This window comes from the organism of the source record quoted next, unplaced genomic scaffold, assembly GCF_019419815.1.
Source record: "Pyrus x bretschneideri cultivar Hongxiangsu unplaced genomic scaffold, Pyrus_bretschneideri_v1 Contig55, whole genome shotgun sequence".
NCBI lineage: Eukaryota > Viridiplantae > Streptophyta > Magnoliopsida > Rosales > Rosaceae > Pyrus > Pyrus x bretschneideri.
The window spans coordinates 99,864-117,136 of NW_025999793.1; the positions used below are offsets into that span (position 1 = coordinate 99,864).

General features: G+C 40.2%; 1 protein-coding gene across 1 annotated transcript; it reads right to left on the minus strand.

Moving 5' to 3' along the window:
* Window positions 1-1,484: 1,484 nt before the first annotated feature.
* LOC103936972 (uncharacterized protein At4g06744) lies at window positions 1,485-3,358 on the minus strand. The gene is made up of 2 exons (XM_009346863.3): window positions 2,647-3,358; window positions 1,485-2,509 (listed from the first exon to the last, which is right to left on the minus strand). The coding sequence occupies exons 1-2, from the start codon at window positions 3,119-3,121 to the stop codon at window positions 1,704-1,706; spliced, it is 1,281 nt and encodes a 426-aa protein (XP_009345138.2). The 5' UTR covers window positions 3,122-3,358; the 3' UTR covers window positions 1,485-1,703.
* Between the last annotated feature and the right edge of the window lie 13,915 nt (window positions 3,359-17,273).

The following is a 17,273-nucleotide window of genomic DNA, read 5'->3' on the forward strand; positions in this document are numbered from 1 at the left end:
GAAAATTAGTAGGACATTTGTGTGCTACTTTGTGGTGTGCTTTTAATCCTATCAATCGTGGCCGACTATCTCTCAGTCTTTCTAATAAAACCCAGTTGACATCCCATCAGGTCCTGGAGCCTTAGTTGGATGCATTTGGAAAAGTAGGAGGTGCCGTGTTCCCTAAGCTAAACTAAAGATATTAGGATTAGGTTTTTTTATTTGTGAGATCCATTATAAATAAATTGAGAGAGAGAGAGAGAGAGAGAGAGAGAGAGAGAGAGAGAGAGAGAGAGAGAGAGAGAGAGAGAGAGAGAGAGAGAGAGAGAGAGAGAGAGAGAGAGAGAGAGAGAGAGAGAGAGAGAGAGAGAGAGAGAGAGAGAGAGAGAGAGAGAGAGAGAGAGAGATTGTTGGGCTTGGTATTGCAGATACTTAAGGGTTTTTTCGGGCCTTGTATGCCTTAGCTGTGGCCTTTTTCTTTTAATGCTATTGTTGTATCTTCCATGGTTTTTATATAACTAATTAAATAAGATTTGGATAAGCAATCATTGTTTGGAATTGGGTTTAGAATTAATTAAACACAATTATGCAAATGAAAGCATAAAATATATGTTCAAACATGTGCTTAGCAATAGTTGGAACAACCTACTTGAAGAAGTTGAGGTTCCACCATAAAGCTAATTAGCAATATGGGAAGTAACACAACTTCTTATAAGCCCATTCAAGGTCTCTTCTCTCATCAATGTGGAATTTGACAACCTGCTCTAATATCATGAAGAAAGTTGAGGTTTCACCATAAAACCAATTGGCAATATGGGATGTAATCCAACCTCTTATAAACCCATGCAATGTCCCTTCTCCCATCATTGTGAGATTCATTCTCAAACATTACTATACCACAAAGACAGAATAATAAGTCTGCAGATTTATTATATGGAATGCACTTTTTCTTTTTGCACTGAGTGCTCAATCACATCCTTTTTAGTTGGTCATCACTTAACTTCTCATGCTCAATCCATTTCAGTTAGGCAAGTGGAGCACTATGTTTTGTTCTTCTTTGTATTACTTTTTTCTTCATAATCTAGCGGTGCACTAACATTTAATAATCCTAAACCCTGATTTGAAGTTCAAACTTCATAATACCGGCCACAACTCATACATTAGAAGAAATTAATTCACAATAACAAAATCTTTTATTCCACGTTCATGTAACGTAATAGATATTAGTATAGTGGGTATTCCTCTTTACTTGAAAGTAACAGGTTTTAGGTTCGATTCTCGTCAAAGATAAATTTGAACCACATTGCTAGCCCATTGTGCGGCTTAGTCAACTACCTCACCCCTTAATGTAGATGATATCATTTGTTAAAAAAAAAAAGGTAGATATTAGTCACATTTTTTGTTGACATGTAGAGTTTATGTAGAATCGACTTACACAAAATAGGTTTCACATTTTTAAAAATGTGGTCATAACAGTGTGACAGAGGCAGGATAACAAAGTAGACTGAGCTAGAAAGTTGGTATGTTGGACTAGAGCTCCATGGTAGCTTTACTCATACTGACCAAACTTGGTATGTCGTTTGTTTAATCACATACCATAAGACTGACGATAATTATGATACAAAACTTGCATCCCCATTTCTTGGTACTACATAAATATTTGAATCGGTATATACTTGAGTCCTTAACCATATAGCTATAAGCCAATACCAAATCCTCACAAGTCACAATCTATGCTTCAAAAAAGCCGCATTATCAGACACCAAATGCCCCTTCGATTTTGGTGGAACCTTACAAGGCAGTAAACTAAACGTCGCCAGGTGCGGGCAACTTCTAGGATTCCCGAAAAACAAGGCACACTCCTCCGCTGATCTTTGATCAGCAAGATGCTGAATACAGTTCTTCCTCAGGTCAAGAACCCCATTTTCTATCAGCTTCCTACACATAGGCCCGACCGACGTGAAATAGTTGTTGGACAGCGATAAATTGACCAAATTTCCTAGTCCGCACAACACCTCCGGCAATTTTCCGTACAGTAAGTTTCCGGCAAAATTAAGTTCCTCCATCTTGTCCAAGCATCCCAATGAACAGGGAAGTGGCCCGGTCAATAGGTTGTTTCCGGCATCAAAAAGTGTTGCATCTCTTAAAAACCCTAGTTCATAAGGGATGCAACCTGTGATCAAATTGTTCAATAATAGTACTTCTTTCAACGATGATGAAGCGCTGCCGATGCTTTTTGGGATTGGGCCGGTGAATCTGTTGTTGGCTAAAGTGAGATAAAGGGCTCGTGTAGCTCCAAGGTTGTCCGGGAGTTTTTGTATGAAATTGTTGTTATTAATGAAAAGGAACTCTAGGGTTTGCTCGAAAATTTGGGGTGGTACGGAACCAGTGAAGGAATTGTAGCGGATGTCCAAGAATAATAGACTATTCATGGTGAGAACAGCAGTAGGAAAGGGGCCAGAGAAGTTGTTGTTGCTTAAGTCAAGCTCATAGAGGTATTGGAGATTTGCAATTTTTGGAGAAACGATACCTGATCACGGTAATCAAATAAATGATAACAGAAATATTGAGAGTCTGAAAAATACGAAAAATATCAATCTCAAGAGATCATACAAAATTTTGAGTGAAATCTACAACAAGAAAATATCGAAAAAAATGTTGTACTACCTGAGAAATTATTGGAGTTAGCATGAAAAAGTGCTAGGTCAGGAAGTTGATCAATGAAGCCATCAAGAGTGGGAACACTGAGCTGGAAGCCATTGAAATCTATGGAGGCAAGTGTAGTGGCACTTTTATTGTCTGGAGGGTTGTCACAGTAGAAACCCTTGTAGTTGCATATGTCTGAGCCAACCCAGGTATTAGTGATGCCCAATGGATCAGAAATGATCATGTTCCTAAAACTCATGATTATAGGGTAAACAAGAGCAAGTCTTTGGTCTGTGAAGTTCAGAAGTTGGGGGATTAATGGAGGTAATGGGGGAAGGGGGACTAAAGGAGGTAATGGGGGAAGGGGGATTAAGGGAGGTAAGATTGATGAGCTTTCAGAGTCTGTGCAAATTATACCATCAAAGAAACAAGGAATTAGGATGATGAAGAAGGCATGAAACAGATGTTCAATGTTTAGTAAACTGAAATTTCCCATTCGACAGAAGCGTGTTTTTGAGATTGAGAGATCAGACGAAGGTAGCAAGTGGTGACTAAAAGACAATGGTGATCGCTTGGTATTTTATAGGTGTTGATCTGAGGGATAATGTGCTGCAGTCTAAATTTCATGATGGAAACGCCTCCATATGCTTAGCATTTGTGTTAGTGGATTCGAACCTATGCAAAACACTATTGTTTTCCCACTCTTTTTGGCCGGTGAAGATCTCTCTCTCTCTCTCTCTCTCTCTCTCTCTCTCTGTGGAAAAGGGTGCATATGGAAGGGGATATGAGTCATATGAATCATTAGGTACTAGCACGTTTGTTGAAATCAGTGGAGTTTTGACGTTTACACTTGGTCTGTGATATTAGAAGATGCTCTAAGACCTAATTTCTTTTCACTGCGGCATTCACGCCTGCTGAATCGCATTTATACTATCTCCAAGTGGGCAAGAAGGTCAAGAAGCATTTTACTGTGCGGAATTTGAATGCTTTTTCCTTTTTACCAAATGATAAGACTCAAACCTAAGATCAATCTAAATTTTTTTACCTACTATACACTTCAACTATAACTTATGCTTACAAAAACCCTGAAGTGTTCAAGTAAGCTGATTTTATTTGACGTTAACAATTTTAAATTCAGTTGTATCAAAAAAAGAAAGAAGACTTTATTGTATTCATTTCCATCCATTTTCTTTCCCCTTTCGTCGGTGTGACACGGGCATCATGACCACCTAAGGTCATTGCCCCGTCCCTTTGTTCTTGTTTTTTTGTCATCGGATATGTGGTGCGACCGACTTATGCCACTAAAGCTCAAGGGAAACTTTTATAAGATAACAATATGGCCAGCAATGCTTTAAGACAAAAATGTTGTGCGGTCAAACATCAACACGTGCAAAAAATGAGTGTAGCAAAGATGAGAATGCTTTATTAGATGTGTGGGCACACGACAATGGACAGGATTAAGAACGAGGATAGCCAAGGTAAAATAGGAATGGCTGCTATTGAAGATGAAATAAGAGAAAATCAGTAAAGGTGGTTTGGACATATGAATTGAAAACCTACATATGTGTTCCAGTTAGAAGATGCGATTATGAGACAGGGCTCAAAGCAAAAGGGGTAGAAGAAGACCTAGCTAGGAAGACTCGGAAAGAGAGTCTAAGGGCGAGAATGTGAGGGCTTATAAGAAGTTGGACTATTCCCCATAGGAAAGTATTATTGGCACTCCAAAAATCTCATTCTACACTTCTCACAAGTGTATTTTTCTTTCCTAATATAGAAAGTTTGAAGTGTAGAATGAGATTTTTGGAGTGCTAATAACAATTCCCTTCCCCATATCACCAACTGGTTCTATGGTGGAGCCTTAACTTAATTTTTTCATTGTATCAGAGCAAGTTGACCTACATGTGAAGCTCAATGGCAACACGTGCTCCACGTACATTGTTTGTGTTGTCCACGTGTTAGGCTTGAAAGTTCACCACATGTAAGGGGGCATGTGAGAATGTGAGGATAAAGTCCCACATTGGTGAGGGACCAAACCATTTAGCAGCTCATAAGAGGTTGTGTTACTTCCTATTTTGTCAATTGGTTTTATCGTGGAACCCAACTTTCTTCACCAAGTAGAGACATGAGTATTTGGAGCTAAGGAAAGACTTGGCGTAAAACCAAGCGCCTTGGTATTCAAGGATTCATATAGTCGACCCTACTTAATATGATAAGTCTTTGTTGTTATTGTTTTTTAGTTTAAATTTGAATTATATAAAGATATATTAACGATTTTTAATTAAAGGCATAGGGAACTCAGCATCAACCAAATCATCCACAATTTAAAGTATGAACGAGAAATTAAGTGCGCCGCCCAATAAAAATTTGAGGTGGCCGGTCTTGGTGGTTGTTAGATGGCTGGGAATGCAGGTATCTCAGGGGAATCGAAGTGTTTGGGATAATGAGGCTCATAGGCTTTGCAAACAAGGCAACATCAGGGCGATTACAGAGAACATGTGTTCTAAACCTTACAAAATTTGAAAAGATTTCAAATACATGAAATCACTCATATCATGTAGTATCTAAACCAGGCACATTAATTTCAAGAGTAAATACATCATAATTTGCCACTATACTTTGACTAGAAATTACTTTTCGTTCATGTTCATGTTCATGTGGTTTACTTTTATCAAGGTGGTTAATACCTTAGTAAGCATGATATTACGCGCGCATATGTTCATGTGGTTTACTTTTTTTTTGCGCCAAAATTATGACTTCATTGTTATAAAATCCTGACTTCACCACTGCATATGCCTTCGTCTTAGAACGAGCTGCTCTCCTCGTATGGATTTTGCGAGTTGGCTTCTCAGCTTGCTTAATACTCTCCCAAATAGTCAGTTAGGAGCAATCTGGCGAGCTCGTAATTCATTGCTTTGGGATAATAAATTTGAGGACCCTGTGTTGCTATGTCAGCGGGATGTTTCTCGCCTGCAGGATTTCTTGTTGGAAAAAAGGGTAGCAATTGAAAAACAATTGCAGGAAAGATGGATATGCGAGCATATGAAGAGTTTTGAACGGGAAAACTGAAGTTTAATTATTAACTGACTTTATTTCTTACCAATTGATTACAACATTAGGCCATTTTATTGGGTTTATAATAACATTCGGACTTTTACATAACAAGCATAACTTTTGAATTAGTTCCACGAGGAACAGGCACAACACTTCACAAATAATACTATCTTTAATTTTTATTTTATTTTGTTTTATTCCAATTAACTTAACCAACAAAAATGCATTAAGTTTAACACTCACCCTTAGTGCATTTGTCCTGCAACATTTAACTTAACTCAGAAATTGTATAACTTCTCTCTTGGAAGTGCTTTTATGAAAACTTCTGCAATCTGCTCATTATTTGTACAAAACTTCAATTTAATTTCTTTGTTTTCAACCAATTTTCTGATGAAATGATGACGAAGTTCTAGTGCTTTGACCTGCTATGAAAGACTGGGTTATTTGTCGTGACAATTGTGGACATGTTGTCACAGTATAAAACTGTTGGAGTATTTTGCTCTTAACGAAGATGTGCCAGTATTCTTTTAATCCAAACTGCTTCACAGATGCAGTTGTGGCTAAAACATACTCTACTTTGGATGTTGATAATGTAATTATACTATGCTTCTTCGACAACCATGATATAACTTTGCTTCTGAGAAAAACACATGCCCAAATGTGCTTCTTCTATCATTAATTGCACCAGCCCAATCAATGTCCATGAACCCAACTAAAAAGTTTCTTTCTTTTGTGTATACTCGATGCCATATCCTTTGGTTCCTTGAACACATTTTAGTATTCTTTTCACTTTAGCAAAATGATGATTACTCATAATCGAGATACCAAACTGACTGCATGAACTTTGTCTAACCTTGTATTAGATAAATAAATCAGCGACCCAAGAGAACTTTAACATTAAGAGTTTGTTGGGGCCCAAAAATGTCACACAACAACCCAACCAAGTCTTAAGGCCCAATTGTCATGCAAAGCCTACATTCAAGCTCAAACACATGCCAAGGCACAAGATGGACGAGGAATATATTTACAAAACATGCCATGCCACAGTGTTTAAGTTGGATATTTACGCCATGCTCATGCCTATTCATCACGTCATGCTTCCTTAGCCACAATTCATGCTAAGCCCAAGTCACATATTTAGGGCTTGCCAAGTTGATTGTGGTATGGATGGTTACGGAAGGTTATTGGGCCTACGTGGAATCGAGGTCATGGAAGACTTTGGGTTGCTTATTGGGAGCCCAAAGGTCCAAGCCCATATCCTTTGTATTTCACGCAGGCAACATAGAACTAGCTTAGTTTATTCCTTTCCCTGGGAAGCCAATCCCCTTAGTTATGATTAAACTAGATTCTTGCATTAAATGCATGTGGCAAGTCAGGCATTTAATGCTGACTTTCCCTTGCCAGCCTGCACAGATAGCCAACACGCAAAAGTTATGAAGCACGCTATGGGATTAGTGGATGTGGAAGGTCGCCCTGGGAAAGCTGCATCTCAGGAAGAAGCAATATGCAAGTCTCAACAGTGCAGCTACTACACCAAAAGGGGGATAATAGGATAGCTAAGGGAAGACCAAGCCACAAAGAGATATTTCCTTGAAACCTAAAGAAGAAGCTTTCACTTACATAATGAGGGAGATAAGCCATTAGGTAGGAGAAGGAAGATTAGAGTAACACAGAGAGAGGCAGGAGAAACGCAGGAAAAGAGAACCCCCAGGAAATAAACTCAGAGAGTTCCTGTTAGCCCAAAAGCATGCTTCAAGCCCTAAGTATCACCATCCATGAAACCTTAGTAATTTCCATAGCTTTCCATCAAACATCCCAGCCATTAGAGGCCGTACTATTACTTTAGGAAAGCCCAGATTATCAAGCAAATAATGCCATGCAACCATGCAAATCCCTTCTCTCTCTGTAAATTGATAATCTTCTAACTTCCACACCACGCTTCAGTTGAGCAAGTCATTATCTTGATCTTTCATGCTATCTTCTAGCCGTTGATGTTACCAAGGTATTTCCTAAGACAAGCTATCTCTTTTGAAATATCTTGAGACTCGTTGCGAATCCACACCAAGGGAACTATCTCTTTTGAAATATCCTGAGACTTATTGTGAATTCGCACCAAGAGGACGTTCTCAAGGCCCAAGTTCACCTCAACCTATGAGTCCCCCAACATAAATTGACGACTCTGCTAGGGACAAGTTGCAATCTTCATCCAATGGCTCCCAGATCCAGAAGAAACACTACCAAGAGTGGCAACGCCTTAGGTGCAAGTGAGGTTGCTTCTCGACTCAACGAGTCTCAATGTGAAGGCCAACACTTGGAAAGCCAAGAAAACCTGGATGAATATGTCATGCTAGACATCATCACATCCATTCATGCCTTAGGTGAAGCTCAAAAAGAAATTGCTGCATTTATGAAGGAATTGAAGAACTCAATCCCGAAACCAAACGAGAAAGCCAGTGACAAGGACTGCATACTCAGGGAAAAAGCCTCTCAGGAGGAGTCAGCTACTGCTACTAGCAAGGGTCATGAGAAAACATCATCTTTTTTTACCTAGGAAGACGTTATAGCCATGCTCGAAAAAGAGCTGTACAGAAGTTAAGATGAATGGAAATTTGTTCATGAGCCACTATATCCAACCAGTGTCTTCCACATACCATATCCTAAGGGATACAAGACTCCCAACCTTGTTCCCTTTGATGGAAAGAATGGTAGCCTTGAGGAACATATAAGCCGTTCCATTAACGATTTGGGTTCTCATGCCGGCGACTGCAATCTAAGTCTCAAGGAGTTGTCGAAAAGCCTAACTGATCATGCCTATACTTGGTACACCACCCTCACACCAGGTTTCATCCAAACCCGGAAGGGTTGGCAGGCATTTTCTGTAAAAAATACTTCTAGCATAAGGAAGGAGTCACAACAACTCAGCTCAACAATACACGCCAAAAGCACGGGGAAGATCTGGTGAATTTTGTAAAACGTTTTCAAGACCTCGCCCTTGACTACTATGACGAGAAGAACAATGAAGCTCTTATGGAGATCTGCATCAATAACATTGTAGCTGACTATAAGGTGTACTTGGAAAACATTGGTCTTAGCCAGTTCTCAAGGATTTAAGAGGCAATGAGGAAGACCAGCTTATCGGTCAAGCCTTCCTTAGGGAGATCCTGGAAAACTAACAAGAATGAAGCTCATCATGCCCTAGTCGTGGATGACATATCTGACTATAACCTACGAAAAAGGAAGGAAAATAAAAGCGATAGGGAACATATCTTCCTCTATTATGTGGCGATGAGGAATTCCAAGCCATCCTCGATACCATGCTCGCAGATGGGGCTATCAAGCTGCCCTGGCCGTACAAAACCCTTTCTAGGGAAGATGGAAAATATCCCAGGTACTGTGTTTACCATTAGTATGTGGGACATCCCTTTATTGTATGCCAAACTTTGCAAAAAATTCTCCATGCAAAAATCCACGAAGGAACACTAGAGCTGCCATGCAAGACATAAGCTATAGACATTAACTCTCTGCCAAAACGTAGAGGGAAAGAGATGTCAGCTATCATCATATACTCCGGAGATAACAATGCCTACCATCCGTTGATCAAGGACCTTAAGCCACCGAAAGCCATTTAGGAACTTTCTAGGAACATGGAAAAGGCTTACTGGTGCAAATACTCCAAGCTGTAGAGCTATGATACTCCATGGCCTCAAGTTAAAGGATGGGGAGATGAAGATGCAAATCTTATGCATTTTTCCCCAAGCCTAGGTGATGAAGTCTTCACCATTGATATGCGAGAAGAATACAACGAGGAAACCTCGGAAGCCGACATAGTTGAGCATTACCTTTCCTAACGTTATGCTGCCTAACTGTAGAGGGTCTTCCTTAAGAACAACAATGTCATCATCTTCACTAATGAAGACATGGAAGTGGCTTTCCCTAACCACCGAAGGCCCCTGTACCTGGAAGGACAAATCAAAGACGTCTTTATCAGGCAGGCTTTGGTTGACACTGGTTCCTCCATCAACATTCTTCCCTTAGAAGTGTTCATTGCAGCACACGTCCCAACGTCAAAAGTGGTAAGGTCTCAAATGTCTATCAATGGGTTTGGGAATAACAATGAGGAAACTATTAGACATATCAAGATCGACTTGAGGATTAGCCCTATTAGGTCCTGTACTAAGTTTTATATAATGGAAGTTAATGTGGCTTACCACGCTCTGGTTGGAAAGCCATAGATAAACAAGCACAGACTCGTAGCCTCCACCTATTACTAGTACATGAAGTGAAGGATTGGTCTGAGGCCTATTCGTATCCCAGGAAACTAGATGTCATTCAACCTAGACAAAGTTCATTATTTTGATGTTGAGTTCTCTAATGATTTCTTAAGTACCGGAAGTGGGATTCACAGGCCTCAAGGATACCCTTACCCTCTTGGGAATAAGTTTGAGATCTTAGTGACCAAGAATTCCTAGCCACTGTGGGAAAAGGAAAATGCATACAGCCAGAGGCCAGTGTCCTTGCATACACTCCACCTTAATGTTCTAGGGTCATGCTTCCTGACGGCTGCGTTGTCTACCGCTTAGGACAGGTTGGGGGGCCTGACCACATTTTATGGGAAAGCCCAGAGTATGGAGGCGCTACAAGCCAAGCAAGTGAAATTCCCAAGGAAACTGAAGACATGCTTGCACCTATTGTCGAGGATGAATCCACACAGAAAATCATGTATGCGCCAAAATACATGAAGGATGGATCCATTGCAGTAGTGGAAAAGCTTGAAGAAGTAAACTTAAGTGATGATTCCTCTGTGCAAAGATTGATTTCTGTTAGTGTTTACTTAATTGTTGAGGAAAAGAAAGAACTAGTCAGCTTGCTAAAAGAGTTCAATGATGTATTTTCCTGGAGCTATGAAAAGATGCCAAGCCTTGATCCAAACTTAGTATGCCACACGCTAAATACACAACCTAAGATTAAGCCTATTGTACAACAAAGGAGAAATTTCCATTCGAATATAAAGGCTAAAATCAAAGTTGAGGTAGAAAAGCTCTTAGAGGCCAAATTTATCAAGCTTATCAAGCACCGTCTTTGGCTAGGCAACATCATCTTAGTAAAAAAAAAAACAATGTTCAAATTTAGATATGCATCGACTATCGAGATCTTAATGCAGCATGCCCAAAATACGAGTTTTCGCTGCCCAAAATAGACATCATGATAAATTCAACCTCCGGGCAAAGCCTAATGTCGTTCGTGGATGGCTTCAACGGGTACAATCAAATCGAGATGTTTTCCATTTGGAAACTTTTACTATACAATCATGCCATTTGGACTAAAAAACGCCAATGCCACCTATCAACGAGCAATGATGATAATCTTTCATGATATGATGCGGAAGAAAGTGGAAGACTATGTGGACGACCTTGCCGTGAAATCCAAGACTAGGGAAGGGCACTAGAAAGTGCTGAAGAAATTGCTGAGGAGATGCTAAACATATGGGTTGAAGATGAACCCCAAGAAATGCGCATTCAGTGTTTCCTCAGGCAAGGTCCTAGGCTTCCTAGTGCATTAGCACGACATTGATGTGGATTTAGACAAGGTGCATACCATAAGAGCCCTCATGCCACAACAAATGCAAAGGACCTAAAAAGCTTAATAGGGAAGTTGTCATACATTCATTACTTCATCCCATGATTAGCAGCAGCAACATGAGCCTTCGCCCCACTACTTAAGAAAAGGAAAGAATTTGCATGGACCAAGGAATATGATGAAGCCTATCAATAGGTCCAACAACTAGTCACCAACCTTCATACCATAAAGTCACCAGTCCCAAGCATTTCACTCAAGCTTTACCTAGCAGTAACAAGCATTGTCGTAGGAGCCTAGCTTGCCTAGGACAGTTTAGCTGGGAAAGAAGCACCAATTTACTATGTCAGCCGACAGCTTAAATGTGCTGAAACTCGCTATGAGAAGATGGAACTCCCAACTTTTTGAATTCGATATTATATGTGTAACGCCCAAGGCTATCAAAGGCTAAGCTTTGGTAGACATGCTAGCATTATTCCTCGAAGAATAAAAGGCCACCGTTTCCAAATAAGTCCTTGGTGCGCTGCCAGAGGTATAATAGTAGCCCACACCAAGCCTATCAACGCAAAATTAATGCTAAGGAAGATGCTCGATGGTTCAATGCTTATGCAATATGCTAAGCCAACATACCATGCAAAACCATTGAGTCAAGCGACAAAAGCTTTTCTTAATGCTATACTTATGCAACATGCCAAAGCCTATCAATACAAAATCAATGCTAAGCAAGTTGTTCAAGGGTTCAATGCTCATGCAATATGCCAAGCTAACATGCCATACAAAACCATTGAGTCAAGTGACTAAAGCTTGTCCAAAAGCTATACTTATGCAACATGCCAAAACCTATCAATGCAAAATCAATGCTAAGCAAACTGCTCAATGGTTAATGCTCATGCAATATGTCAAGCCAACATGCCATGCAAAACTATTTAGTCAAGCAACTAAAGTTTGTCCAAAAGTTATACTTATGCAACATGCCAAAGCCTATCAATGCAAAATTAATGTCAAGCTTAACATTGCAAAGCCCAATGCTAAGCAAGGCAAGCTTTCCTGAGTTGGTCTACTTCCTTATGGAAGCTACGACATCGTTTTCATCTTTTCTCAGGGAAGCTCACTAGCAAAATGCCAAGCGACAGGATTAGCTATTTCCTCCAGGAAAGCAGGCAAAAGCTCAAACCTATGTCTTAGAAACTTTAAATAGAAGTCTACCCAGGAAATTCTCATGCAAGAAAAAGCCAATATCATGGCAAGGAAAAAAAAAAACATCACAAGCATTATGATAAAATTAACATCAACATCCAAAGCCAAAGGAAGAATTGAAAGGAAAATAAGCAAAATACAAAGCAAAGCAGCCCCATGGCTATTGTTCTAAAAGCAATAAGCTAGCTGCCTAAATGGAAATTACAAATAAAAGTAAAAGTGAAGTGAGAAAAACTAATTTATTCATGGCCCACTACTTCAACATCTCAAGGTTCATGCTTTCCCAAGAAAAAGAAGCCGGTGGTTAGAAAAATGCAAACAGTCATACAAAGCACGCAGTTGAGGGAAAGTGGGTAATTAAGCTCCGAACACCATCTTTCGGAGGAATTGCTAGAGGTATTAGCATGAAATTGATTTGCCGCAACTTGAAAACAAGTTGTTATTTCCTTGGAACTCCTACAAACCAACCTCTTCAACTTGATCTTCATAGCCTCTAGTTCCTTACGCTACAATTCAAGAGCACACTTCAGTTTGTTGACTTTGAAGAATTAATCCAGGACACCTTTCTCATTTCTAAGATAGAATCCAAACATGGTATCATGCAACTCTCCCAGCCTCTCAACTAGAGAACCCACTGGTACTCCCAAAGCAGCTACATCATTGATTATATCTCGTCAACATAATAACCTATGTTAAATGAGTTATAATGGGAAAGTATGCTCCATACTGTAAAGCAGAATCCTAAGTTCTTTACAGATCATCCCACGCATTAAAGGAGATAACCTATCAAGATCACATCTGCATCACCAACGCTCTTAAAGAACCTGCCTAACGTCTCAATTAGTCCAGAACGAACCTTCACTCACCTAAAGTCGACCTGGGAAGAGAAAGCCTCACCAGAAGGAATCAGTTCCTTAATCAAACTTAGTATCCTGGCTCCATTGGCAATACTATGCTTAAGCTTCCCGAGGGCCTAATGCCACAATGCCCACTCGTCCACCGAAACCTACTATTCAGGGGAAAGAACCTCTAGATGAGGTACGACTTCTGTTGGCTGAACATTGTTACCCATCACAACATCTTTTGTAAGCTTAGGAGTAATGCCATTGGGGGCTTCAACACTTATTGTAACCCCTATAACACTAACATTCAACTACAGGGAAACCAAAGAAAATATGCACAAGTACGGAAGAATATCAACAAGCAGAGGCATAAAGTACCCTTGCCCACAGAAGGTATCCAAGGTAGAATTCCAGCATATCTACATGCTTATACATGAGCATGCAAAAACGCGAAGAAGATACGCTAAGCGAAGTTTAGTTACTTCCTACATGCACATGCAAGCTTAAGCAACAAAAAATTTAAAGACTTAAAGAGGAAAACTGACAATAGCAAATTCACGCAAAGGCCAGTATCAATGAAAAACGGGGAAACATACCTCTGTATCTTCCACTTCCACCTGAATGTCATCATTCAAAAACTCGTCAACTTCATCGAGATCAACATTCTCTGCTGCCTTGCTGCTTAATTTTCTACCATTGTTTTCACCCTTCCTTAAGGAAGCCTAAGGATGTCCTCCACTCCCAAGGTCAGACTCGGCACTTGTATTGCTATTTTCCTCATGGACTAAGCCTTCTCCAGCTGCCTCATCGCCGTCAGTTTCCCCAATGCTCCGCTCTTCCTCACTTGCCTCAATAATATGAAGGAACTCATGAGGCTTAGAAGTGTCGAAAAAGGTGGACACTTGGGCACTCATGGTTAAATGAGTAGGGCTAGCAAGAGCTACTTCCTAGCAAGGAGTCTTGGTTGTAACAAAAGTTATAATTAGCATACAACCATAAAGCAATTGAAGTAAGAAACAGGGGGATGAGACTAATTACCAAGCTGGGACCTCCCTGAGGAATTTTCACTCTACAATTTCTTTGGGGGTGGGGGAAGCATCAAGCTTACTGCTGAGAGGATTATCCTTTACCACTCGAGGCTTGAAGTGTTACACTGCATCATCTGAGGCCCAACATATAAAGCACTAAGGAAAGACTTGGCGATGGAAGAGAAACACTTTAACCAATAAACAGCATAGCTCTTGGAGATGTCGCCTACCCGGGTTTGGTTAGGCACTTCTAAGCCTCATGAGTTCCTTGATATTGGAAAAGGCAAAAACATTTTGGAGACGCATACACATAACTCCAAAATGAATTATTGAAAGAGGCCTCAACTTTAGTAGGGAAAGACATTGGCACATCTAGGTCAAAATCTAGTTGGTGTCACACCCAGAAAGAAGAGTAAACTGCACTCCTTTCTTCGCTATCCTCCTCCTGGAAGGGAATTAAAGGAGCCAGTAAAGCCAATGATTTCGGTGACCGAAGGGAAATCGAGATTTTGGGAAAGAGGAATTGACGTCACGCTTGCATCTTCATCATAGACAACATCATTAAAAAATATCATGAAGGTAAAACCTTCAAGGACTGACACATATGTATGGAAAATAAAGCTGTTTGCGTCATCTAAAAGCTCCAAGAAGTCATGCTTCTTCGCCAAAATCTTCCCAAACCAACGATAAGCCAGTGGGAGCCTTTCAGCCAAATAAGAGGAGAAGTTAATAATGTAGCAGCGTTTTGCTGCGCTGGAAAGGTAGATGAGCCTAAAAAACAACGAAGTCAATGGAACCACATGGCCACGTATGATCGTCATGGCCTAAGAAATCACTTAGCGACTGAAGGTATACTTGCTATCACAGAAAACAAAACGGTCTGGCCACAAACACAACATAACCTCGAACCTGCAGTTCGGTTCTTGTTTCTTCTGCCAAAAGTGTTTGATCCATTTGTTGAAGCAAAAATCCTTGCTCGAAGAAGTATGAGCACCCATCTTTAAAACATCAAAAGTGTTGATGTCGATAAAAGGAATAACATAGCGGAAGGGACCTACATTACCCACAATTGGAAGATGAATAATGTTAGCAACTTCTTCCAGGATGGGGGTAAACTCTCCCCAAGCACTAATGAAGGTATGGGTCTATGTACTCCACCTCCTAACCACATGGGGAAGAAGTTCGGGCTCAAGACAAACAACTTGTTTCTTAGTCATAAAGACTGCATTTAAAACCTTGGCCCTTATTAAGGTCGCGCACTGTATAGTAAAACCAAGCTTAATATCCACCCAGTTTGCCCAACTAGTTGCCTCACCACAGGAGAACTCGAAGTGGATTGGCATGACGGGAAATAACTCATTCTCGATGTAACACTGGGAAATACACCTGGGATAAATAGAAATGATCGAATCTAAGGAAGGCTATTCATCCTTGAAAACCTTGCTCTGAGAACCAAGAGAAAGTGGCGACCTACCTTGTCGAAGATGCTCCTCAATGGTGAAGGACCTATCAATGGTAGTTAGACACTTTGGTGATTTCGCAGCCATAATGTACCTATGAAAAGCAAGCGTCTAACCACATATATTACAATCCTATGTAGCATGCAAGAAGAAATCTGCAAACATACAAAGCGAAATGTGACAAAGAATCTACCCTGGAGAGCAAGCAAGCACATCCTGGGAAAGCAAGCAAACGTGCCCCAAGAAAGCAAAAGGGTACGTGTATAAAATTCAAAGCCTTTCATGCAGAAGTCTAAGACTTTCACATGAGACTATTTTCCCTACATGCTATCACACAAAATACATGCATCTTTCCCTACACATGCCATGCTATCAAGGCCCTAAAAAATCTAGACAGGGAAAGTGTGATATATGTGTACCCATGCAAAAATAGGTTATATGTAGTCAAGTTAATCGTGCCAAGTAGATCAATGCAATTGATCAATAGATCCCACTCAAGCATGCACCAACATGCACAAAAACTAGGCTAAATGACAATTGCACAATATACATGGAAAGCAAGAGAGAAATCGTAGAGGGCAAATGCACATGATTTCAAAGCAGCAAGACTACCCAAAGAATGAAGTTCAATTTCCCGAAGGAAAGACCCACACCCTTTGTGCATCCAAGCTGAAAACCTAAAATCTTTGAAACATATAATCAAAAAGGAGGGATGCATGCTAATTTCATCATCATGGCAAACAGAGAAGACAAAAAGGAGAAGAAAATTCAAAAGAAGGTCAAGGGAAAAATTTCCTTACCTGAGCAAAGCCTTGTCGCGGATCACGAAGAAGCATGAAAAGAGAACACAACCCAACACAGAAGGTAGAAAAAAATTTAGAGAGAAAAAAATTATGAAAATTTTGAAGAAGGAAGGAGAATTAAAGGAGGAAATGAAGAGCAGGGATGAATTAAATATTTGTCATAGGGAGAAGAGCAGTTTGTAACGGTTACCAAGTGGAGGCGAGGGAATACCCAGAATTTCTCCATATGAATGGACGTGCACGGGAAACAAGGGAGCACAACGACAGGGATTTATCTTGCTGTCACACAGGAAGAAGAAGAATCCCATCAGGAAGCCCACGTTCCAAAAAAAAAAACAAAACAAAAACAAAAAGGGGAAAGAAATCCCTTGGGTCTAGGGTTGATTATTTAGTAGACTCAAGGTATCTCATAACCCAAATAATCAAGGGGGCTAATGTTGGGGCCCAAAAATGTCACACACCAACGCAACCAAGTCTCAAGGCCCAATTGTCATGCAAAGCGTATATTCAAGCCCAAACACATGACAAGGCACAGGATGGACGAGCAATATATTTACAAACATGCCATGCCACGATGCTTAAGCCGAACATTCATGTCATGCTTATGTCTATTCATCACACCATGCTTCCTTAGTCACAATTTATGCTAAGCCCAAGTCACATATTCGGGACTTGCCAAGTGGATTATGGTGT

What these genes read in the sequence shown, in the direction of transcription:
- LOC103936972 (XM_009346863.3), bottom strand. Translation starts at nt 3,121, where the DNA reads ATGGGAAATTTCAGTTTACTAAACATTGAACATCTGTTTCATGCCTTC. An exon ending in TAACTCCAATAATTTCTCAG is followed by an intron (nt 2,510 to 2,646) that starts GTAGTACAACAT and finishes TACCGTGATCAG; the next exon opens with GTATCGTTTCTCCAAAAATT.